The sequence below is a fragment of the Carlito syrichta genome, unplaced genomic scaffold (genome assembly GCF_000164805.1).
Source record: "Carlito syrichta isolate Samal-C Ts95f unplaced genomic scaffold, Tarsius_syrichta-2.0.1 Scaffold309824, whole genome shotgun sequence".
Taxonomy (NCBI): Eukaryota; Metazoa; Chordata; class Mammalia; order Primates; family Tarsiidae; genus Carlito; species Carlito syrichta.
The window spans coordinates 1,275,335-1,301,086 of NW_007253920.1; the positions used below are offsets into that span (position 1 = coordinate 1,275,335).

The window sequence follows — 25,752 nt, forward strand, 5'->3', positions numbered from 1 at the left end:
CAGCGGGAGCGACCACTGCACTCCAGTCTAGGCGACAGAGTGAGACTCCAACTCAAAAAAAAAGAAAATGCAATTAGCAGCAGAATCAGTACGGATCACCGGAGAGGTGTGGAAAGGGAGATTTTTCCTGGCTGTGGAGGAATAATGGAATAACTAGGCCTTTGTGTAAAGACCTGTTTTAGAGATGTCTGTGGCAGCGGCTGCTGGGGGGAGCTTGCTCTTCCCTCCCTCCCACACTCTTCCCCCCCTCCCACACTCTTCCCCAGCCAGTAACTCTCTGTCACTTCCTGGCTCTGTTCCAGGGGCTAAAGGGAAAATGGAAAAGCAGCCTGGTTCCAAAGAAAGCTTGGCATTTCAGGTTCTCAGATGCATATTCATGTGCCTGTCCCTCTGCCTGCTTCTCTCTTCTTCCCTTCTCCATTTCTAGCATGAACCTGGCACATAGTAGGCACGCACTATATGCTTGTCAAATGAATAATTGAACCCTGTGGGATAGTAAGGTGTCCAGGGTAGTAAAAAGGTATGTTGCCGTTCCCTCCTGTCTGAGACCATGTGCCTCCTATGGGGAACACATGCAAAAGAGTCTTTTGCACCGTTTACACTTTGACTTCGCTTGTTCAGTCTCCATCCTGAGCTGCTCACTTTGACTCAACTCTGTGCCCAGTTTCTTGCCTTGCAAAGGCCTTTCCCACTGAGGACCCTTTGGACAGGGCTCTTCTTTGATGTGACCCTTTGCTGCCCTCCTCCACTGTGAACTGTTCTGGCTCTGTAGCCACCCTGGGTTAAACCCTCACTTGGTTCAGTCCAGGCTGCAGATGTCCCTGGATCTATGGTAGGGTTCACACAACTGGCGACAGAGAAGGCATGGAAGGCAGTGAGAGGGATATGAGGAAGTGGTATGAGTGTGTAAGATGCCCCCTTTTGCCCCTCTAGTTAGAAGAATTTTGAGGCCCACAAGCCCCTTTATAAAAGACAATCCTCCTGAGAATTTAGTTTAATGAAAGATGTACTCATACGCTGTGGCAGATCAAAAGTGTGGGCTGTGGAGTTAGACAGTCCAGGGTTCAGATGCCAACTCTGCTACTTCAGAGCTATATGATGTTGGGCAAGTTGTGCCTCAGTTTCCTTCTCTCTAAAAGGGAGGAAATCATAGTGGCCTCCCTGTAGAATTGTGGGCACATATTTTAGCTATTATTATTTCTGTCATTTTGAAAATTAGAGCAATACCCAGCTGAATGCTGGGTATTGCTCTAATAAAATAAAAGATGTTTTGGCAAAGAAAGGGATACAGGAGGAAAGCAAAGGAACATTCAGTGAATACCAGCTCCTAAGCAAACACCTTCACATGACTCTGTCTTCACCTCGAACACAATCCTTTTTGCTCTACCTGCAGGACTCATTTGCAGATTTCCTAATGTTTCTCACTCTCTCTAGTCTGGGGACAGTCCCACACTCTGTTTTCTCATTTTGCCTTTCCTAGAGACTTTTTGCTTTCTGGACCTTCCTCGCCATGCCCAGCCAGGTTGGGTTCCCACCCGCCTCAGACCTGCGCTTCTCTTAGGTGGTCTTTTCACGCTGTGTGGTTGCTGCCTATTGACTGGTCCATTTCCCCACCACTCTGTGAGTTCCTGGTAGCAGAGGCTGCATCCTGCTCCGTTCTGTATCCTCAGTGTCTAGCGTGGTGCTTGCTACAGGATGGAGGTGTTTAATACATGTACAGCATGGGAGGCAATCAATGAATGAATGAATTCAGCCCAGTCTCTCAGGCCTGGCAAGTCCTTTCCTTGATTGAACCCAATGTCTTGTCATTCAAATCTTGGCCCAACCTTCTGAAAGGAAGAAGCCAGGAAGATAAGAGAAAATGAAGAAATAATGGAAGATGCAAATACAGTTCTCTTTTCCCTTCCACCCTACTACCCTTTGACTTTGAGCTGAGTCTTTTTAATTGGAAATAAGTTCAATCTTAAAGAAAACTTACAAGAACAATATAGAGAACTTTTTTACATTGAAGCATTTAGGAGTAAGTGGTTGACATGATGCCCGATCACTTTGTGTACTTTATTGTGTATTTCCTACAGAGCTGTCCTCCCACATAACCACAACACAACCCTCAGATTTAAGAAATTAACACGGATATATCTAATCCTCAAATTCTATTCAAGTTTTGACACTTGTCCTTTTACAGACAAGATCTGGATTAGAATGCAGTGTTACCCTTAGATTTTATGTCACTTTAGATTCCTTCAATCTAGAATGTTCCTCAGTTTTTCATGTAAACTTTTTTTAAAAAAAATATGGTTTATTTAAAAGTAAGAGAGAGAGAGAGTGATGGAGATACACACACACACACAGAGAGAGAGAGAGAGAGAGAGAGAGATAAAGAGAAGATTCATCTCCCCAAGGTGGGGGAGGGGACCAAAGCCAGGAAGCATGGCGACTGCTGTAGCTCAAAGAGCACATGGCCACACCAGAGTCTAGCAAGGCAATGGCCTCTTGTAGGCCTTTTGAAGGTTACATGTTGGTTAGTCTGTAAAACGTCTGAGCTTTTCTGATGTTTTCTCATCATTAGATTCAGGTTATGTCTCTTTATCAGGAATATCATAGAAGTGATGATGTGCTATGTTTTTCCATTACATTCTATCAGGTGGCGTGTGATTTAAGTTTGGATTTATCCCATTACAGGTGCCTACCAGACTTCTCCATTCTAAAGTTCCTGTTTTTCTCTTTGTAGTTATTAAGTATTACAAGGGCAGGTACTTTGAGGTTATATAAACATCCTATTCCTTACTGAGCTTTCCAATTATTCATTCATTCACTTGTTTAACTGGCATATGTATTTATTTATATCAGATGACCTATAGTTTCTCATTTTATTTAATGGACTGTAATTCATTGCTCTAAGAACTTAGAACCCTAAGTGTGCTTAGGCATTCTTCTTGTCTTGATGTTATGTTTTAATGTTTATTTTCCCTGATCTTGATTTTTAAATTGAACATGACTGTTTTGTTTTATGTTTTTCTTAACGCCATTTCCTATTCTTTATGGAACTTGGCAAGGAGCAAGAAGCAAAAGGAATGGAGACCCAGTGAGACTGAAACTTAGTAGTGTTTGAAGCTTGAAAAATCACCTTCAAAATAAATAGTTTTTGTGCTAAGTGCCAGAAACTGAAATTCACTTCTGGAATGAACCACTTCTTTGTCTTAGGAAACACCTACATGATGATCTTTGTTTTATTGCAAATGTAAAACAGTAACAATAACAGCAACAATAATAATACAGCCCTGTATAGAGTTTACTTTGTGCCAGACAATGTCGTAAGCACGCTACATACACTAAATCATTTGGTTCTTACAGCAGCTCTACAAGGTTGGTACATACTATTATTATCCCCAAGTGGCAAGGGAGGTGCTGGAGGCACTGGGAGTCTAAAAGGACTTACCTGATGTCATTAGTAAGTGGCAGTGCCCAACTTCAATCTCAGGCCACTTAACCTGCAAGTTCACCTTCTTAACTACGATGTGGAACAAACTAGTCCAGAGGGGTGTTGGGCCTGGAGTTTGGGACAACTGGGACTTGTACAGTGGCATTCGTTTATGGAGGAATAAACTGGCTATTGAGGTTAGGACAGGGAGCCTGGTGCCCATCAAGTATGAGACGGGCCAGGAGCTGATAGCAGGGAACCCCTAAGGATGAATTGAACTTGTGGGTTCTGGGCACAGCCAAACCTATAACTCAGTCATGTAGGGTCTCTGTGGGAACCTTGTGGTGCTCCTCAAGCTCTCAACAACATCTTATTAACCCTTGTTGTTTGGCCCTAGCTGTGATGTGGGGTATTGAGGGATAGCCTGCAATCCAAGCCTGGGGCAAAGGCAGGGAGAGCAGTCGCCCAGGAACAGATCCAGAGTCGATCCCAGGTAGATGACCAAGGTGCCAAGCAACAACTAATCATTTCTGGTACATGTTAACAATTCCCTCTGATTCCCATAAATTCTTGGGACACCAACCTGGCAGAAGCGGGGCCTTTCTGTAGTTAAGGACGAATTCGTTCCTAATGAATAATCTGCAGATAACACTTTTCGTTTTAACGAATGAGGGCCACCCTTTTAGGAGTCAGACTTGCCCCTGAGTATCTACACATTTGGTTCTCTTTAGAGCATCCTCTCCTGCCTCTGGCACGAGTCAGGTGAGGTGTGGATCATCCCTCTATGAAACTCTGATTTCAGAGCTGGGATCCGGGACATTTGCCAAATTTTTCTTTTGGGTGGAATCTTCTTTAGCACAGCACATATCAAGCTGTTAGCGGATGAAGAAGGCAAGGTGAGTCTTCCATCTCAATGTACAAAGAAATAGGCAGAAAGATATGAATAAGTGTGTTAACTGCATCACATGTGCCCACTACAGAGGCAATGTCAAAGAGGTGCTTTGGGATGTTGATTGGACACATGATAGATGGTAAAAAGTAAAATCCAAGTGAGACTGCCAGAAGCCAAACACACAAAAATGAACGAAGATAAAGAAAGCAGACCTGGGAAGTGGGTTTACCTAGCAACACAGCTGGTGCGAAGGAAGATTCCTCTAAGCAACGTGGACTGGAACAGCAGGCCCGACCAAGTACATACTGACTCATCAGATTTCTACGTGGAGCCACAGATGTGTTTAATTTTATACTCTGAGGCCGATTTGCACACTGTGAGCGTGCACGAAGCCAGCTGCCTGGCCATAATGGCATGGTAGATATATAAGAGCAGGAGATCCTGGCTGCTGTTCCAAGCGGTCTGCTGTTCCAAGAGCTCTGTCCCTTTGCTCTTACTGGTTTCCTGATTCCAGAGCCACAAGACAAGACTCAGCCCTGTCGCTTTCATCTGTGGTTGTGGCCCAGTCACCCATCGTTCACCATTCCTTGGTTTTTTCTGTACTCTGGAAGACTTTTCTGGGGAGCTGGGACCGTTGTTCAGAATCTGGGTGTAATTATCACAAAACAGCCTCTGACTTTAGGAAAACAAAAAGAGAAAGAAAGAAAGAAGGAAAAGAAAACTGGACTTTGGACCTTGTAAGAGATGATAGCTAACTAGTTCTGCACCCCAAACTGCAATTAGAGCAATTCTGATGTCATCGTTAATTATGCTGATTTACATTTTGAAAGGAAACCAAGTGATGAATATAATAATTATTTCTGTTTCTGCTTCCCCCTCTCTTTCTCCTCAAGAACTGGCAATAGCACTAAAGTCAAATTAAACATCTGCTTGAAAAATAAGCTAGAGTGCTGATGACAGCTGCCCTGGACTTACAAATGCACCACAGCTGTCAAACTCTAAATTAACAATGATTTTCATTTATGAATAGCACAGACCTAAGACATAAAGGAGCTTTTTCTCCTGTTTTCTTGGTTTCTTGGGGCTGTTAAATGTGGACTGTTAGGGAAATGCCCAAAGAAAAATGTAGTTGAAATCAGCTTGCAATAATCAATCATGGAGGGAGTGGGGGGAAGTTCTTTCTTCTGATGTAATCTCGTTTCTTCACTGGCTTAGGTTGGGCATTCTCTGTGGCCAGCAGGCTTGCAGGGAGGCAAATAATTCAGGGCCATTTGATTAGTAATTGAAAATGAATGGTAATGCAGTTGGTGAGCGTCTGTGGAGGAATTCCATCATTCTGCAGCACTGGGGACCTCATTTGCATCTTCAGTGGGTTTTGGCTCTTGCGTTTTCCAGATGGCGTAATCAATGCCCGGGTATAAGACAGTAGCACTGTGATCACATACTGGGTGTAAAAGATCTAATCAAGCCGTTTTGGTGTCAGGCTATTTCATACTTCATGACCTTGAAAGGCAAACAACGTAGCTGTGGAGCCATTTCTCTGCCCTTTTCTACTCTTGTCGCAGAGTCATGACTGTCCTTCCTACAAATGGGGTGAGAGTCAGGTGTGGCGCAACATGCCAATTGTGTATATTTCCTGATATTTTTAAAAAATGGACTGAAAGGTTAAAGTAGGTATAATACCACAAGGTACTTTTTTCACTGTTGCTTAAAATTCCCATTTTTATCCTATGATCATCTTATGTCAAAAATGTTCACAGGGATAAACAAATTATGGTATATCCATACAACGGGGTATTCAGCTATATAAAGGAATCAAGTAGTGATATGACCTATAACCTGGATGAATCTCAAAAAACATCATGCTACATAAAGAAAGCTAGACACAAAGGTCACATTGTATGATTCCATTGATATGAAATATCAAGAATAGATCAATCTAGATTGGTGACTGCCAGGGGCTGGGGCTGGAGAGGAGAACGAGGAGAAACTGCTCAATGAATAGGGATTTTAATTTGCAGTGATGGAAATGTTTTGGAATTAGGTAAAAACGATGGCTGCACACTTTAAATTTACTAAATTGGTCACTTACAAATGGTTAATTTTATGTTATGTTAATTTAACGTCAATAAAAAGACAGTCACAGGGTCAAAACGTTCCGTTTTGATCCCAACCTGACCAGGGCAAGGAATATATTGGCAACTCCCACTCCATTCATGGAAAAGGACTGGAACTGGTCTTGCTGCCATAGACCTGGGTGCTGGTACACAGCTGGGGTGGGCCTTGTGCTCTTGTATGCCCACCAAGTTGCAGTCACCTCCCAGGTCCCCACAGCGTTGGCGTAATCCACAGAGCAGGGCTTCCGTCTTCCCAACTGAGCTACAGTTTCCCGCTGTGCCTGGAGCTGTCTGGGACCTGTTCCTCTGTGGCCTGTTAATTCTTGCCAGTTTCCTGCCCAGGGGGTGGAGGGGGTGGATCCTACACTGGGGATCCCAGCTGCTGAATGAAACTCTGCTATCATTGGACGGCTCCCCTGGAGCCAGGCTCCCATGGGTCTCCCAGAACCCTTGGCATCTGGAGTCCAACTGTTGGATGGCGGATTCTGGTGTATCTGAGTATTTCTGGACCAGGCACACGTATCCCTTTAGCCGTGGCATTGGTCTTTCCAAGTGCTCTCCCAAGAACCAGCCACTTCAGCGGTTCAGAGGTCTTCCCAACCCCTTTTCTGTTGACTCCTTGCTTCCTCCCTGGCTGGCATTGCTGAGGTCCCAGACGGCCTCAAGTGAAGCCACCCTGACTTACAACAAAGGAACCTGTGGTTCTTCTTGTAACCTAATGCCAGAAAAATTATGGGGTAAGCTTTGCCCCAGCCACATCAGATCCTTCTAACCCTGCCATTTTCCTCTACATCACACACAGCATCATTCCATGTGGTTTTCTATGTTATTTCCTTTGAAGATAAAAAGAGTTAGTGAGCCCTGTGAAGTTATAAAGTATTACGACTGCTAGCTAATTCCTCCTTAATACTCATTCTCTCTTCCCACTAACAAGCCTTTCTCTTGCCAAGTTCTCTGGGCTTGTTTTCCATTTTCTACATGACATTTAGTTTCCTCTCTTGGGGAATAACATCTACCCCCCACAGGCAGCCCTCTACCCTCTGGTTTACAGAAGGGGTTCTGCCCTGTTCTTCACAGACCAACTGAGGCAGAAGGTAGTGGGTGCGAGGGGAGTCAGACTCAGTCAGTGCAGCTTAGTGGTTAATTAATAACAAGGTCTTTGGAGTCAGGCAGAAGTGGGTTTAGGTCCCAGCTCCATTACTTAACTGCTTTGTTGCCCTAAGTATTAACTCGTAAACTTCAGTTTTTTCATCAACAAAATGGGAATAATATAGTGACAACCCCATAGGACTTTTATGAGGATTAAGTAAGATAAGGCATATAATATATCTTAGCACAGTCTTAGAGAAGAAATGTGAGCTACTTACACCATTTTTCGATTAATCAATATATAGGGCACTGTCTTAGTCTGTTCAGGCTGCTACAACAAAATACAGTACCATAAACTGTGTGACTCATAACAACAGAGCAACAGAAAGTTATTCCTCACAGTTCTGGGGGCTGGAGAGTCCAAGATCAAGGCACCAGCATATTCCGTGCTCAGTAAGGGCCCGCTTCCTGGTTTACAGATGGCATCTTCTCGTATTTCCACGTGGTAGACAGTGGAGAGAAGAAACAAGCTCTCTGTCCCTTTTTATAAGGGCACTAATCCCATTCATAAGGGCTCCACCCTCATGACCTAATTATATCCCAAAGGCCTCCACCTCCTAATGCCATCACACTGGGGATTCAGTTTTAACATATGAATTTGGGGAGGACAGAAGCATTCAGACCACAGCAGACAGCTCTGCATCTCCTCATATTCTGTCCGCCCAACCCTAGTTCCAGCCACAGTTGCAGTGACCAGCTCTGCAGAGACTTCCACCATTTCTGCCCCACTGTTATTGGATGATGCACACTTGGCCTGCATGGTCTACCTCTTGCTTCCTGTCCCAGAGCTGCTCCGATGCTTCAGCATGTGTTCCCTGAACATTCACATAAGAGCAACTCAGAAATGCAGGGCAATTAGTTCTTGTGGGACCCCCTTTGACTCATGGAGGATAAAGGCCAGTGGGCAGTGTCTTCCCTCCTTTACCCCAGGTTCACTGTTCTGAGGCACATGTCATAAGGCCTCCCCAAAAGCCCCACTAGGATCATGCCCCAGTTGCCTACAGTGATGGTCAAGTTAATAACACTTGGCCAAATCACTAGCCCAACCCCTCACTCCTGCTCCCTGGAATCATTTCCCAAATAAACTACCTGCTTATGAGATTTTGTCTCAGCTGGTTTTTGGGAGAAGCCAGGACAGGAATCAACAATTATTGAGTTCCCAGCCCTGGGTTATGCTTTAGCACAGGAATCAGTATACTTTATAAAGGGCTAAATAAGAAATATTTTTGACTTTACAGACAAAATGGACTCTGTCAAAACTTTTAAATTCTGCTGTAGTAGTTTGAACGCAGCCATAAACAATACATAAGTAAATTAACGTGGCCGTGTTCCAATGACACTTCTTTATTTACAAAAACAGGCAGTGGACCGAATTTGGCCCACGGGGTGTGGTTTGCCAGCCCTTACATTAGGGTCACAAAGAGGAGTGAAATTGATTCCTGGCTTCATGAAGCAGAGTCCTGTGTGGGGAGGGGGAGTTCCTAGAAATGAGGCTGTAAAAGTGGCTTGGAACAAGTCACGAAGAGTCTGGACCACCATGCTAAGGAATGGAGACTTTCTTCATTGATGATGAGGAACATTAAATGAGTTCTCAGATCTCGGAGCAGCTATACCTGGAAATAGGGTTTTTCACTGGCAAGGAAAAAAATCATCTCCTTTTAACATTCGTGCGAAACCCAGTCCTGCCAGAGGTTGCCTGTTCTTACCTTCCCTCACCCTGAGAGATGCTTCCATTACTGAATTTCCCACCCTGGATTGCATCAGCAGGGCCAAGACTCCTTACCTCATAGCCTTGAGACCAGATATGTTTTGGAATTTAGAATATTTTTGGATAATACAGTACACATTCCATATATTTTATAACATCCCCATCAAGGTCTGAGATAGCATCTCACCATCAAACCCATTAATATTTACACAAAAAGACCAAATAACTTTAAGTCAGTTCGGGGCAAGTTTATGGGGAAAAATATCTTCTGGATTTTAGAACTTTCTTGATTTCTGAATTACACAAGAAGGGTTGTGAACCTGATTTGTTTTGTTTGTGTTTCCCCCTAGACTGTGACAACCTCAAAGACAGCCTCTGTGTCCTCAGTGGCTGCACATAGGAGATGCTCAATAAGTGCTACTAAGGGAATGAGCAGACAAGAAAGGCTGGAGAACAGGGTTCAAGGAGGGATGCGGAGGTTTGGTGAAGGACATGGGGAGCATTACACACTCTCATCAGGATTCTGAACTTTATCTTAAGGTGACGAGGACCCCCATGAAAGTGTGTTAGGAGCTGGGCATGAGGACAGCAGGCCATAACACCAGGATCAGAGAGCAAAGAACTGGAGTAATCAATTAGGAAGTTTCTGCAAGAGTAAGTCAGGAAGTTTCTGTGAATATGACAAGGAATGTAAAGCAAGTGATAGAAGAGACAGTTGCAAGTCCAGCTGCCAAGATCTGGCTACTAATGATGTTGGAAGAGAGGCAGAGTCAGAGTTCAACCTGACCCCATGGCACCAGTCTGAGAAGGTAGCTTGCGGTATTAAGATCACACACTCAGGAGCCCTGTGGCTTCTATTTGAATCCCAAATCTGTCACTTACTCTGTGACCTTAGGCATGTTATTTAACCTCTCTGTGCCTTAGCTTGCTCCATAGTTTCCACTCCACAGGGTTGCTGTGAGGATTAAATGAGTATTTGTAATGCTCTTGGCTATTATTACTACTTGCAATCAATCATGGATTCGTAAGACTGAATTCCACAAATGGTTCACCAAATGACTGTTCTCAGGAGAAAGATGACCTCCTTTCAGACCCTTCCAGGAAGGGACAAGTACGTGTTGGAAGTCTACCCAAAGATAATAAATTCGTGGAAAGAGAGGATCACTTCGGGAGATAAAACTTTTGTCAGGCCGGGCTCAGTGGCTCAGCCTGTAATCCCAGCACTTTGGAAGGTCGAGACGAGTGGACTGCCTGAGCCTGTGAGTTTGAGACCAGCCCAGGCAACTTGGCAAGACCTCGTCTCTATAGTAAATCAAAACTTAGTCGGGCATGGTAGTGCGTGCCTGTAGTTGCAGCTACTTGGAAGGCTGAGACAGAAAGATCTCCAGAGCCCAGTGGGTCGATGTTGGAGTGGCCATGAGTGTGCCACTGCACTCCAGTCTGAGTGACTCCAACTCAAAAAAAAAAAAAAAGAAAGAAAGAAAAAAACTTTTCTCTGTCTCAGTGGGACAGGGCTTCCTTCTGGTGAGGTCTGTAAATATTTATTCTACTCATGAGGGTCTTTTCTTTTAATCAGTTACTACTTGGTTATAATAGTTTGCAGCGTTCACTGCAGCATTCCCTAGCATGCCAGGGAAACTTGAAAGCAGTGACAAGGGTCACTGATTTGTAAGGAGAAGGCTATAAGGAGAGCTGCCCAGAAAGTCTGTAATTTAGAATGCTCACATCTTTGCATCCAAATGGAAAATGGAAATGGTGTCAGGTTTGTGCCAAAAGGAAAGTCGTTATTGCTGTCTGCTTCCTTTCCCAGCCCTCCTGGGCAAAGGAACACAACCAGCCACGCGGGCTTCAGAGCTGTCATCTGCAGACATTCAGCAGACTCTGCAGCTTATCTACCAGGCTGACTTCTCCCAGGAATATGACTCAAATCCTGCAACTCAAATGCTCCTTTTTGCAAGTGAAGGCTCTGAAACAAAGTTGGTGCCTCCTCTTTCATCTGTCCTGAACTTTGCTGCCAGATTTAGGCATCCTTGCTAACTTTTTAATGAACCTTCCTCCCATTGTGTCAGGCCACTGTTTAATAACCACTAATGGCTCCTTCACTCCTCTTGACTCAAGTGCAATTTCTTCATATTGACATTGGAGGACCTCCATGATTTAGCAATGGGTGTTGGCGCCCAAAGACCTTCTAATCTCGACAAGTCTGTCTGTCTACTGTCTCCCAGGGATGCCATATTTGCTCTCACTTCAGTTTTTACCCTATCCAGCCCCTTTACCTGGAATAACCTCTTCTCTTTTGTCCATGTTTCCAAACTCTACCGCTGCCTTCAAGATACAACTGCTGACCTGTCTAAGAAGATCTGATTATTTCATTCCTTAGTGATCTTCTCTCTGAACTCTAATTTGTCCCTTGTTCATGGGTTTGCTAACTTCTGCATACATATTTTTGTTTACAGGTTGAAAGTGTTTTTAAAGTCAGGATCATTGTTTATTCATCAAATCTTTCTCAGTGCCTGGTACATCTACACGTGGTAGGTATACACAGAAGATTGGTTGGTTGGTTTTCCAAGTATCACCTTCAACATAGAAAAGAAGGAAACTTTCTTAGTAAATAAAGGATCTTCCTTAGCTTGATTAAAGACATTGATTTGAAATATGTATTACTACATATTATACTTAAAAATGAAATACTGTATTTATATTAAAATTAGGAATAAGCCTTAATACCACTATCTAACATTGTATTCTAGGCACTAGATAATAAAGTAAAGCATGGAAAAGAAACAAAAGATATATAAAAATCATTATTTTTAAATATGATCATTTACATTGGCAATCCCCAAACAATGAAAGAACAAGCTGCTAGAACTACCAAGAGAGTTCAGCAGTGTCCATATTCAAACCTAAGGTACACAAATCAATAGCTTTTCTAAACACAATCAATAATTAGATAGTATCACAGGAACAAAGATCCCATTCACAAAAACAACATAATTGTAAATTACCTATGGGGAAAAAATCCTCTCAAGAATGCACAATCTAAGAGAAGAAAAAATAATAAAACTTTATGAAGGATGCAAAAAATAACTGCATAAATAGGGAATATTCCATGTTTCTGACTGGGGACACATATTATAGGGATGTTGACTTTCCTCACATTAAACTATTAATTCAGTGCATCATCATTCCGAATCCCCAAATAGTTTTGTAGCGAAGACAACAAACTTATTCTACGATTCACCAGGAATTACAAATCTGCTCAAATGACCATGAATACTTTGAACCAAAAGATTAATGAGCAATGACTTGTTATCAAAACATAAAATTACGCTATGAAATGGTCTGGGTTTCAGGGAAGAATACATAAAAAGATCAACAGAACAGAACAGACCTGTATACAAATTTTGTATCTGATGAAGTAGCATCTCAACCCTCTGGGGAAAGGATTAACTATTTGATAAATGGATGTGGGACAATTAACTATTTGTCTGGAGAAAAATAGGTACATTTTTATTTCCCGGCTGTGCTGGATGTCTTTGGTTTGTTCCTCCAGATACCTGCTCCACTCTTCTGCCCCTTATCCTCTGCTTGAAAGAATAGTCTGAACAGACTCTATCTCCATTGTTTGTGGTTAGAGCCAGGCCAAAGAGGGTAACCCACAGAGAATCAGAGAAAGGGAGTAGAGCTGGGATCCCTGTAGGATCACTTCAGACTAGTTGCTTCCCTTAACCAAAGGTGTCAGCTGCTGTGTGGCTCCCCCTATCCCTCTTCTGGCCTTTTCAGGTCTGGGGGATGGCCTCTCTAACTCTTACATTGCTCCGCCATTGTAAATGGACTCCTTATTAAACTTCCCTTTGGTACCATCTATTTTCTGTTGAGGCTTATTAATACCATATCATTAACAACATTATATTCCAGGAAGATTAAAGACCTAAATTTATTTTTTAAATCTATAAAATATAGGGACATATTTATAGCCTTGGGTATAGGAAAATTATTTTTGAATAAGACACAAAATTAAAATTCATAAAGGAGAGGATATATACATTTGATTAAATCAACATTTCTTTTATTAGACACCCATAAGCAAAGTTAAAAGAAAAATGGAGAGAAATATTTGAAATTTGTGCTATTATCTGGACTATATAAAGATCAATTTTATTTTATTTTATTTTATGCCTAGTTCCTCACTCATCTAGAGATCAATTTTAAATATAAATATATTTTAAATAAATAAAATTATTTATTTTATATTTACACATATGTATATATGAACATATTTTATATACAATGTATTTTTAAATACAATATGTTTTTAAAAACATAAATTAAATATATAAAACCAATTTTAAAAGATAGATGATTGGAAAATGGACAAAAATGTGAATGAGCTATTTATAGAAGAAATAAAACAAATAGAATAAATATATGAGAAGATTCCTAATATACTAGTAATCAGGAAAATGTGACTTAACATAAGATATCATTTTTAATTACCGGATTGGCAGAATCTTAAAGATTGATAACATCAAGCGCTGTTGAGAAATAAGGATTTAGGCCCCCTTGTTCACAGTCAGGGAGAGTTTAAGTTGGCAAGCTTTTCGGAGGAAAATCTGGCAGCATCTATTAAAATTATAAATGTGCATTCTTTTTTATCCCATTTCTTGGCATCAACCATGGATAAAAACTTGCATATTGCTCAAATAGGCATGTACCAGGATGTTCATCATAACACTATTTGTAATAGCAAAAACAATCTAAATGTTCATCAACTGTGGATTAAGTAACCCCCATACTGTGGATGATACACAGCAGTTTAAAAAAAAGAAAAAAAGAGGTAGAATAATATATTTTTGACCTGGACCTATCTCTAATAAATCTTATTTAGTGAAAAACCATTCGAGTTCAGAATATAACATATACCAGCATATACCATGATACCATTTGTGCTAACAGAAATTCCCACAAAAATGAAAATATGTACTTTTATGTTTATCTTTATGAATGTAAATACACAGTTAAGTCTAAAGCATACATGCCAAATCGTTATCTATGGCTACCCTTATGTAGAAGCCCTGGAATTTATTGGGAGAGAGGTCATGGATTTTTTTTTTTCACTTTTCCTGTCTGTATTTTTCTGTATTTCACTACTGTCTATATTGTTTGAACTTTTACAATGTGAATGTACTTATGTCTTACCTATAAAAATTATTATACAATTATGATTTCTTTAATGAACAGTTGTAGCTTTTATATAATTCCCTTAGAAAAAAATAGATAAAAGAATGGAAGAACATAGATTTTGGAGTTAAATGAATGTATGACTTTAAGAGACTTGCCTAATTTCCCCAGGGTCAGTCTGTTGAATATGGGTCAGTTTTCTGAGAAGATCAAATGAGACAAAACGTGCTAGATGGTCACTGAAAGTATTGGTACATAGAAAGTATTGGATCAACAAAGGTACCTGCATAATGACCATTTGTATATCTAACCCTGAATTGTACCTCACAACTTCAAAATTAAGAAGAAAAAAAGAAAATATTGGTTGACCTTTTCTCTCTCTTCCATTTGACCTGTAGAACCTTCAGGGCTGAGAACATACCTCAGTGACCTGTAAATCCTGGATACTTGGGCAAATAGACTCTCAGATGTGTTTGTTGAAAGGATGAGTGAATGAACAAGCCACACATGTTCATTGTTAATGGGAAAACATAATGTTCACACATGTTGATTGCTAATGAGTAAACAAGAGATGACTTTCTGGCTTCCACCAGGAAGATCAAAAGCTTCTGGGTTGTGAGAACAATAAATCAAAGAAAGCCAGATCTGAGCTAGAGGGATAGGGCTTTTAGAGCAGGAAGACTCATCATACTTTTTAACCCATTTTCTTTAGAGCCCCAGGCTCTGTGGAGCCTTGGGCTGCCATGGGTAGAGGTGAGAGCTGGGCTGGGACCCAGTCTCCAGGCTGAGAGTGAATACTTAACAGCCAATGACCAGGCCATGTATGACAAGGACCACAGAACGCTGACCCCAGTCTCTAGGCTCTAGTAATCAACCCAGAACATCAGGTCTGGTTCAATGACTGACAACTGCTCCATTTTTTGCCTCCGGCTAGCTCCCCCACGTCCAACTCAGGACCAGCCAGAGAAAGTCAAATATGCCCTCCAAACCAATCACATGAGATGCTCCACTTGTAGTTAGCCTGCCTCCAGGTTCCCTAAGCCAAGAACCTCCAATAAGAACAGACTTGAAGTCTTCCCCGCTTTTTTTCCCACTTACAAGGCTTTCCTGCTCCCCTACCTGCCTTTGAGACTCTGCCAAACACTAGTGATGGCAGCTGACTCCTTGGCACTCTAGCAGGCCCTGAACACATAGCCTCTGTTCTCATTTCAGAGGTTTTCGTTCATTTCCACAAGATCTTCTTCTGCATTTCAACTAGATACTGGATACATGTTATATATTGACATTTATAGATAAGATTTCATTAAAAAAAATCTTACTGACAAAAATTTTTTAAAAAATGACCTGTGTAGATTAATGCCAAAAGTCAAACTTCTCAAGAAATCTGAGGAAGGATGCTCAGCTTGTGTTAAACCGAGAAAGAAACAAATGACATTCAGACAGATGGCAGCAAAGGGAGGCCAAAGACAGGGCTGAGTCTGGATAATGGACAGATGCTTCCAGAGACTCTGTGGGGGCTTTTTCCATAAGCCAGACACAGTGGAAGTCTAGAATCTGCAGGGACCACAATGCCTAGGTGGGAGGCTTTCTTATCATCATCTCTTCAGGAGTGGGCGTGAGTTAACCACAGCTGTCAGTCTGTTGAAATGTCCACATTTGATGAATAACTAAATACCCAAATAAGGTTCTAGGGGATTTAAAGAAGAGGAAGATTGTTGGGAAGTTCTCTCCATGGAAAAATGACTTCTTGGATACTAGAATTGAAGTTCTATCCATCCGCCCATGACAATTTGCCTGTCTGAAATCCTAAAATTCTCTACATCATTCCATAGAGGACCTTAAATCTACTTAAAATAACTTATGGCTGTGTCTCCCAAACTGGTGAATGTTTAATAGCTGTCACCACACACACACACACACAAAATGGAGTTTTACAATCAGATAAGTTTGGGAAACACTGGGTGAAACCAGATTTCTTTTTGCCAGACTTTGCAAAACCTTTATTATGCTAATATGTGTTGTGAATCTGCAAAAAGGGGATGTAGTATGCAGCATTTTGCAAACATTTGACCACAGAAATTGTCTTCCTGCCCGTCTGTTTCTATTTCCCCAAACATTGTTCTGTGGCACACAGTTTTGGAGATACAGGTTTGAGACAATGCCACTTTTCAGAGGAAAACTATTTTGGCTGGCTAATAGCTCTTATCATCTATTGTAACTCTCTGAAAGGAGTATCAAGAGGCCAGATAGGAAGTGGCACCAGAGAGCAATTTTGATGGGCAAGGAAGAAGATAGGATCATAAAGCAGAGCTCAGGGCTAATGGGGGTTATGCTGGAATCTCAGGTCAGCCTAAGTGCAGTTTTAGGATTCTAGGTGTTGCGTTCTGAGGACAAAAAAAGTGTTGAATTCCAGATGAAAAAAGTCAAAGATCATCTTTGTCTGCTTTGTAATTTTTCTTAATCAGCTCTAGTATAATTATCTCCAGTAACATAGAGAGTAGCCAGGAGAATCACACTATTCCATAAAAACAGAGGTTCAGACAAATGAATCTTTAGACGTACTTCACCAATGATGGTCTATGGTGCTATTTTATCTTATAATTTTATTGTATTTATTATTTTTGAGTCAGGGTCTCACCCCGTCACCCAGGCTGGAGAGTGCAGTGGCATGACCATGGCCCACTGTAGCCTTGACCTCCTCGGCTCAGGTGATTCTTCTGCCTCAGCCTCCCAACTACAAGCACATGCCACCACACCCGGCTAATTTTTAAAAATTTTTTGCAGAGAGGAGGGCTCACTATATTGCCCAGGCTGGCCTCCAACTCCTGAGCTCAAACAATCCTCTCTCCTCAGCCTCCTAAAGTGCCAGGATTATGGGTTTGGGCCACTGTGCTCAGGCCTGTGGTGATATTTTAGAAATAAAGAAGGGCAGAGAGATGATACAACTTGTCCGATGTCCAGTGAAGATATTTGTCTTTCTGCAACTACACTACAAAGTCTTTGATAAACTGCAGGGAAGGAGCATGCAGGGCTATACTTACTTTAGAATCACACAGCCTGTTCCCGCTGGTGGCGCTATCCAAAACACCTGGATCCGCGTCCTCCTCCGTGGCGTGCTTTCAGTGACCGCAACGGGGCAGTTGCTCATAAACTGCGTTTCTTCTTCATCTATGATCTATGGAAAACCAGTGGAAAATAAACACATGAAAATGCAACGTCACTTCGGGAGGACTCCTACGTTTTAGAGTTGATATTTCCTTAATTTTATTTTTAAACTTGTCATTTTGCGTTAGCAACTCTCTATCCCCGGGCACCAGGAAATTACCTGGCGCGGAGTCCCAGGCAACGCTTGTGAACTAACGTAATATGAGGGCAAGGATTGGGCACATCATCTTGTTCTCTGGGATCAAACCTTGTGTCAGTACTTTGAGGAACCGACCACTAGGTGCCAATCTAGCTCGTTTCACCAGAACAACCTGTGTCCCTTTTCAGGGAAGGAAGAGGACAGGGGAGAGGTAATCCAAAGCAAACGCTAGATGGCTGGACGGCCCATTTAGCTACAGTGTTATCAGTTAAAATTAAAAATGTTGAAAGAAGCACTTTTGGAGGAAGTGTAGCAAAGTACATAAAGTGTCCCAGCTTCCTAGGACGTACTTCACCAATGATGGTCTATGGTGCTATTTTATCTTATAATTTTATTATATTTATTATTTTTTTTTACTTGTGCAGTCTCTACTTCCTTCATTTGTGTATTGTCATTTGCTAATCAATATTCCCCCAAGTTGACCATCATGGTCTCCTGTGATATTACAAACAAGATGGTAGCCTTTCCTGTTCTCCAAGGCTGTTTCAGCTCTTCTGCTACCTGCTTTTTTTCTGGGCCTGCTGTAGTATCTGCCTATCCCTCTAAAGAACTATAGTATATTCAATCTGAAAGGATCTTTTGGGGAAAATCACCTGCCTCAAACTGGTTTTAAGTGCCAACTCCAATCAGTTGGTAGTAGCTATGAGTAGTGTTGATAGCATTCATAGATAGCATTTATTGCAAGGCCATTCAACCTTTTGACTTCCCTGGGCCGCATCGAGTAACTTTTTGGCTTCCCTAGGCCACACTGAGTAAAGAGGAATTGTCTTGGGCTGCAAATAAATTATATAATATAATTAGTGTATATACATAAGACTTCTTTTATTTTTAAATATTTTTATTATAAAGTTTAGAAAAATGAGCACAATATAAAACTAGTGGGAAATTTGACCTTGTTTTTGTAAAACTCATCTATTAATGTTTGGTTCGATGGAAGTGGTCACAATTGTTAGTGAGTTCTCAAGGTGCTTGTCAGAAATGTTTGTTCAAATTTTGCTCTTTGTGTGCTTTGTAATTGAAAACAGCTGTTCACAAATGTATGCGCTGCCAAAAAGCAATGTCATGGTTAAGGAGTGATTGCGAGCTTCAAAAATGGAGCTTTATGTATGGGGTCACGAAGAAAATAAACACTAAAAATCACATGATGTTAAAAGATTTTGTGGGGCCACATTACCAGCTGTCCTGGGTCACATGTGGCCCACAGACCGTGGGTTGGACATGCCTGATTTATTGAGTGTTTACCATGTGCTAGACACTAAGCTAAATGTTTTATCTGAATTACTCATTTAATCTTCAAAATACGACCTTATGAGATTATTGAACGACATTGTTATTTATTTTACTTGCAAAACTTCCTTTTCTTTTTAGGATAGCAGGCAAAAAAGAACAAAGTCACTCAAACTCCTTAGCTCACTGTATAATTTCATCACTGGGCAAAGTAAAGGCAAACTTTTGTTACTTTTTGTTTTTTACCTCTGTAGTCTTCAATTTTCCTCCTCTACTTAGCACTCATTCATACGTATTTACTACATGTCTTGAGTTTACATATTTATTTCCTTGAAATTGTATAGAATTGTTTTGTGTCATAATGTTTCTTTCATTCAACTTTGTGCTTTTGAGCTATGCCAGTGTTACTATACGTGAATGTAATTCATTGTTTCTGACTGCTGCCTAATTTTCCATTGTAAGCATAGATCACATTTGACTTGTCCATTCTTCCCATGAGGGACACTTAGGTGACTTCCAGCTTTTTGTCTTCACAAATATTGCTGCAGTAAAGAACCTCATGCTGAGTGCATGTGATCAGAGTTTCTCAGAAATTATGAGCTTTCTGGGTTGTTGGGTTGTGAGTATAGTCATATTAGTTTCACTAAGTGCTGAAATATTGCTCTGCAGAGTGGCTATACCTTTTATTCTATCAGCTATACACAAATGTTTCCAATTTCCCCATGTCTTTTCCCCAGTACTTGTTATTACTTGATTTTCTAATTATTTTTAGTCGGATGGTTATATAATATCTTATTTTAATTTAAAACCAGCAAATTTGAGCATCTTTTAAAAAGTTTGTCAGGTTCCCTTTTCCATGAATTACTTACTAAGAATCTTTGCCATTTTTCCTGTCTTTTTCTTGCCTCTTTTTTTTTTTTAAGGATCTTCCAGATATGAACACCGTATCATTTGCAAATGTCTCCTCCTTTCTGTGACTCACAGGTTAATCTTACCTTTGGAATTCTCACTTAACATAAATAACTTTCATCTAGTCAAATCCACCAATTTCTCCCCCATGGCTTTCACTTTTGTGATCTTGCTTTTAAAAACTGAGATCACATAGGTATTCTACAATATTTTCTTCCACTAGTTTTTTAAAAAATTTATTTTATTTTAAAGATGTGGGGTACAATTCAGGATTAGGAATACAAGCAGTCATTGTACAGGTAAAGTTTGGGCCTGCCTTTGGTCCTCACTTTGCCTGGTTTGAGATCAGGTACCCTTATTAATGTTATGTCTCCCTCCCCCCTGGCAGTTTCAGGCTACCGCCAATCCCTTTCTTATAGTATTATTCCATTCATTTTATAATTTTACCTCTCACATTTAGGTCTTCAATCCACTTGGAGTTTAATTTTTAATATGATGGAGTAGGGAATCCAACTCCATTTCTCCATATTGTGAGCCGCTATTTTAAAAATTAAGAAACTTTATTTTAATGGCAATTTTAGGCAAAATTGACAGAGATCCCATATATTCCCTGTACCTACGCACAGACAACCTCCCCACCATTGACATCCCACACCAGAATGGTACGTTTATTACAAACTACAAACCTATACTGATACATCAACAACACCCCGAGGTTCATAGTTTAGGTACGCGAGGGTGCTCTCTTGGTGTTGTCCATCTTACGAGTTTTGACAAACTTGTAATTACATATATCCATTATTTTAGTATCACACAGAGTAGTGGCACAGTCCTAAAAATCCTCTGTGCTCTGCCTACTCACCCCTTCCTCCTTCCAACCACAGGCAACCACTCATCTTTTACTGTCTCCATTCACTGTGTACAGATTTGTCTTTTCCAGAATGTCACAGAGTTTGAATCATACAGCATGTAGCTTTTACAGATTGGCTTCTTTCACTTAGTAATATGCATTTAAGTTTCCTCTATGTATTTGCATGGCTGGATAGCTCATTCCTTTTTTAGCACTGAAAAACATTCCATTGTCTGGATGCGCCACGGTTTATGTATCCACTTACCTGCTAAAGGGACATACTTCCAGGTTTTGGCAATTACGAGGAAATTTGCTATAAACATCCAGGAGCAGGTTTTTGTGTGGACATACATTTTTAATTCATCTGGGTAAATGCCATGGAGCACAATTGCTGGGATATTTAGTCAGTGTATGTTTAGATTTTAAGGAAACTGCCAAACTGTCTTCTAAAGTGGATGTACCATTTTGCATTCCCACCAGCAATGAGTGAGAGTTCCTATCGCTCCACACCCTCTTCAGCATTTGGTGTCAGTGTGATGGATTTTGGCCATTCCCATAGGTGTGTAGTGAGTGGTATCCCATTGTTGCTTTAATTTGCAATTCCCTAATGACACAGGATGTTGAACACATTTTCATGTGCTTCCTTGCCATCTTCTTTGGTGAGGTTTTTGCTCAGGTCTTTTGCCTATGTTTAAATTGGGTTGTTCATTTTCTCATTGTTGAGTTTCACAAGCTCTTTGTATATTTTGGATGGCAGGTCATTGTCATCTATGTCTTTTGAAATATTTTCTCCTGTTCTGTGGCTTGTCTTCTCATTCTCTTGACAGTGTCTTTCACAGAACAAAAGTTTTTAATTTTAATGAAGATCAATTTATCCCTTATTTCTTTCATAGATCATGATTTCGGTGTTGTATCTAAAAAATCATTGCCATGTACAATGTCATCTAGGTTTCCTTCTATGTTATCTTCTAGTAGTTTTATAGTTTTGCATTTTACATTTAGGTTCGTGATTCATTTTGAGTTAACTTTTGTGAAGGGTTTAAGGTCTGTGCCTAGATTCTCTCTCTCTCTCTCTCTCTCTCTATGTGGATATACAGTTTTTCTAGCACCATTATTGAAAACACAACCTTTCTTCTATTGTATTGTCTTTGTTTCTTTGTCAAAGATCAGTTGACTATATCTGGATAGTTCTACTGCTGGGCTCTCTATTATATTCCATTACTCTCGTAGACTATTCTTTCACCAACACCACACTCTCTTGGTCCCATCCCTTCTTCCTGACTCTAACAGTGATCCTTTACTCTCTTCCAGATTTGACTTTTGCTACAACTGAAGTACACTCCTTAGCACATTCAAGTCTCCTCCATTAAAAAATTAAGAGACCTCACCTAACCCTTTACCCTCACCCCCACCCCCACCTCCCGTGGTTATGGTCTTAGCTCTCTTCTCTCTTTCGCATTCAAATGACTTGAATAAGTTGGCTATACTTACTGTCTTCACTTCACCTCCCACTCCCTTCTCAACCCAGTCCATGTGTTTTTAGGCCATATCACACTACCAAAATAACTCTAGCTAAGACTTATGCAGCGCTTAATCCAAGAGTGCCATGGAGTCCTTCTTCTTGACATAGTCTCTTCCCTTGGCTTCTGTGCCATAGCTCCTTCCTGGTCCTCCCCTCATCCTGGACTTCCCCCATCCACTCTTTTCCTACTTTCTTTGGCTGTTCATCCTCCTCCACTGACCTTTACATTTGAAACAGCTCAAGGCTGAGTCTAAACCCTCTCCTGTTCTGACTTTATTCTCTCTCTTTAGGTGATCTCATTCAACCCATGGCTTTAATTACTACCTCTGTATAGATGATTCATAAGTTTATATTTCTTGTGTTGGCTGCATCTCTGAGTTCAGGCATGTACCACCAACTTTCTATCTTTTACTTGCATTTCCCTTTGGATATATCAGGAACACCTCAAACCCTTCCTGTTAATAACTAACAAGATCATCTTCTCTCTAACCTGGTTCTACTCCAATTGTGCAAGTCAGAGGCACTGGAGGTCACCCTTGGCTTCTCTCGCCTTCATCCTTCATATCCAAGTCCTGTCATTTTACCTTACAAATGTCTCCTGAATTTTTGCTGCCATTCTTACTATCACCCTAAACTAAGCTACATCATTTTTTTCTCTGAACTAATATAAAATCTTTCTAACCAGTCCTTTATATATCCTCTCTTGCCTTTCTCCTATTTGTTATCAATACTGCAAGCCAGAGTGACCCTTTAAAAATATAAATATAGTTATGATATAGTATCTTCCTTCTTAGAATGATTCACCAGCTTTTCATTGCTGCCAGAATCAAGACTGAGATTCTTAACGGAGTCCAGTTCCTGCCTTCCTGCCTCTAGCCTCATATCGCGCTGTCTCCCTCCTTGCTTTCTGTGTTCATCCACTCTGGCTGTGTGCTTTCTCCTGTCAGAGCCTGATCAATACCTTTGCCTTTTTGCAGAACCAAAACCAAAACCAAAAAACAAACCTATAATTTTCTCAGAACTTTGCACGGTTCCTGGTACACAACAGGTGTGCACGAGGTATGCTTGCCTCCTCTCCTTGGTTGTGAGGTTCCTAGCTCTTTGACTTGGCAGCAATGTCTGCCTTAGCTCCTTTAATTAGACAACTACCTGGACTTCCTTCTGAAATAATAATAACTAGTACTTTCCCGTAATCCTGGCACTTTGGGAGGCCAAGGTAAGAGGATTGCCTGAGCCCATGGGTTCGAGAACAGCCTGGGCAACTTGATGAGACCTCATCCCTACGATAAATCAAAAAATTAGCTGTGCATGGTAGCGAATGCCTATAGTTCTGGCTTCTTGGAAGGTTGAGGTGGAAAGATTGCCTGAGCCCAGGAGACCGACACTGGGGTGGCTGTTAGCCTGCCACTGCACTCCAGCATGGGTGGCAGAGTGAGACTCCAACTCAAAAATAATAATAATAATAATTATAACTAGTATCTTCTCTTGGTGAAGAACTTCATATATCTTATTTCCGTCCCCCTCAAACACTGAAAAATAAATATTATTAAGCTAACCCTTCAGGAAGCTACTGTGATGCAGATGGGTTCAACAACCTGCCCAACGTCCCACAGTGGCAGAGCCAGGACTTGAGTCTTTACAGGGCTGTCATGCCCCTGCTTTTTCCCATGCTATAGTCCCTACTGATAGTGCCATTTCCTTTATGACTGGTAAGAAGTTTCTCTGTAGTCAAGCTTAGTCCCATGAAACCATATACACTGGACCATCCCATGACAACAAGACACCCCACTCCAACACACACACACAAGTACTTGGTCAAGTAAACATGACTTTTGCTTCATATTTTTTGAAGGGCTCTTATATTCCCTTCTGCAGTCTTGTTGGCGGGACTGTGGGTTTCCAGACAATGTTATTTGCTTGGACTTGCAGAATTGTGAGTCCAGTGAGGATTCCCTTTGCTGATAGTGCCTGAGAACTTTTGCAGGCATATTTAATCCTGAATCTTTAAAATCCTTGGAAGGTTCTGGGTGATAACGTTAGGAAGGCCAAACAGTCCTAATATTTAATTAATACTTGCTATGTTCCTGGTACTTAAAATGGTCATTTCGTTTCATTGAATCTTTGCCAGTAATACAAGATTTTACAGATGATGAAATAAAGCTTAGAGCAATCTGGTCTGGATTCTGACCCAGGGCTATCTGAAGCCAAAGTCCATGCTCTTTCTAGTCAAACTCTGACAGAGATCCCAGTGGGGGATTAGACTCTTGGCCCAGAACTGAAACAAAGAAGAATGTTTTCCAATCCATAGACACCACCTCAGGTAAATATGGTTGTTTATCCACAACCTCAGTTGCCAGATGGTAATTAAGCATTGAACAGAAGGGGTTGTTTCCTCGGATCCAGTGAATGCTCCCAACATTGTTTGCTTCTCAGAAAATATCAAGTTTCTTCTGAGAAGCTTTGAGCCCATTAGAACCTACTCTTAAACCTTTCCCCAATTCCAATGTTTCCACCCACATCGTGGTCTAGGGTAGACCTTAGAATCCTACCATATTAGCTACCAGCTAAATGACAGCCACTCATTTCAATCTGTTGTTTCTTCTCTGAAATACCTGAGACTAGAAAATCAAAGCATATAGCAATGTGTCTATTAATAGTATTATGGGTGATTTTTATTCCCTTTGGGTACTTTTTAGAGTTTTCCAAATTTTCTACAATGATGAAGAGTTGTTTATTTTATTTTACTCTTTTAGAGACAGGGTCTTGCTACATTGCCCAAGCTGGCTTCAAACTCCTGGACTCAAGTGATCCTCCTGCCTCAGCCTCTTGAGTAGCTGGGACTACAGGTGCATGCCACCATGCCCAGCTTAATATTTTTTAAGAACTTCATTACAACATTCTAAGGATTACATTTCTATTTTATATATATGTTAAAAATAAATCTTCTCAGATTAAGTTTAAAGTCATTTGGAGAGATATTTGCTGGTAAAGCATTTTCTTGACTCCATATGAGAGAGAGAGAGAGAGAGAGAGAGAGAGAGAGAGAGAGAGAGAGAGAGAGAGAGAGAGATCTTAATCTGTGATGGGTCCCAACCAGGTGAGACAGCCAGGTAAGTCAGACCTTGATATTCACTAAGGTTTAGACAGGTGAGCAAGGTTTGATTTCCAGAATATTTGTCAGTCTATAGTCAGACCAATTGGTTGGATGTTTGGTCATAAACAGGCCTTTTAAGAATCAGGGACATTCTAAGCTACTTTGTCAGCATGATTTTCAAGGCTTCTAAAACTTTTCATTGATCACAGTCTTGGTCTTGAATCACTTGCCATACTCATTTTGAAATCTACATCATGACCTACCTTTACCCTGAGAGTGGGTACTCTTTCCTCATACTGTTTATGGCTTCAGTTTTCA

The 25,752-nt window shown here is 41.0% G+C and overlaps 1 protein-coding gene across 1 annotated transcript in view; it reads right to left on the reverse strand.

Moving 5' to 3' along the window:
* The window catches only part of SPON1 (spondin 1), a 253,507-nt gene that overhangs the window by 185,990 nt on the left and 41,765 nt on the right, over nucleotides 1-25,752 (reverse strand). Inside the window, exon 3 of the mRNA XM_008067941.2 lies at nucleotides 17,510-17,643. Within this exon, the coding sequence (XP_008066132.2) occupies nucleotides 17,510-17,643 (134 nt within the window). The remainder of the gene's footprint in view (nucleotides 1-17,509; nucleotides 17,644-25,752) is intronic.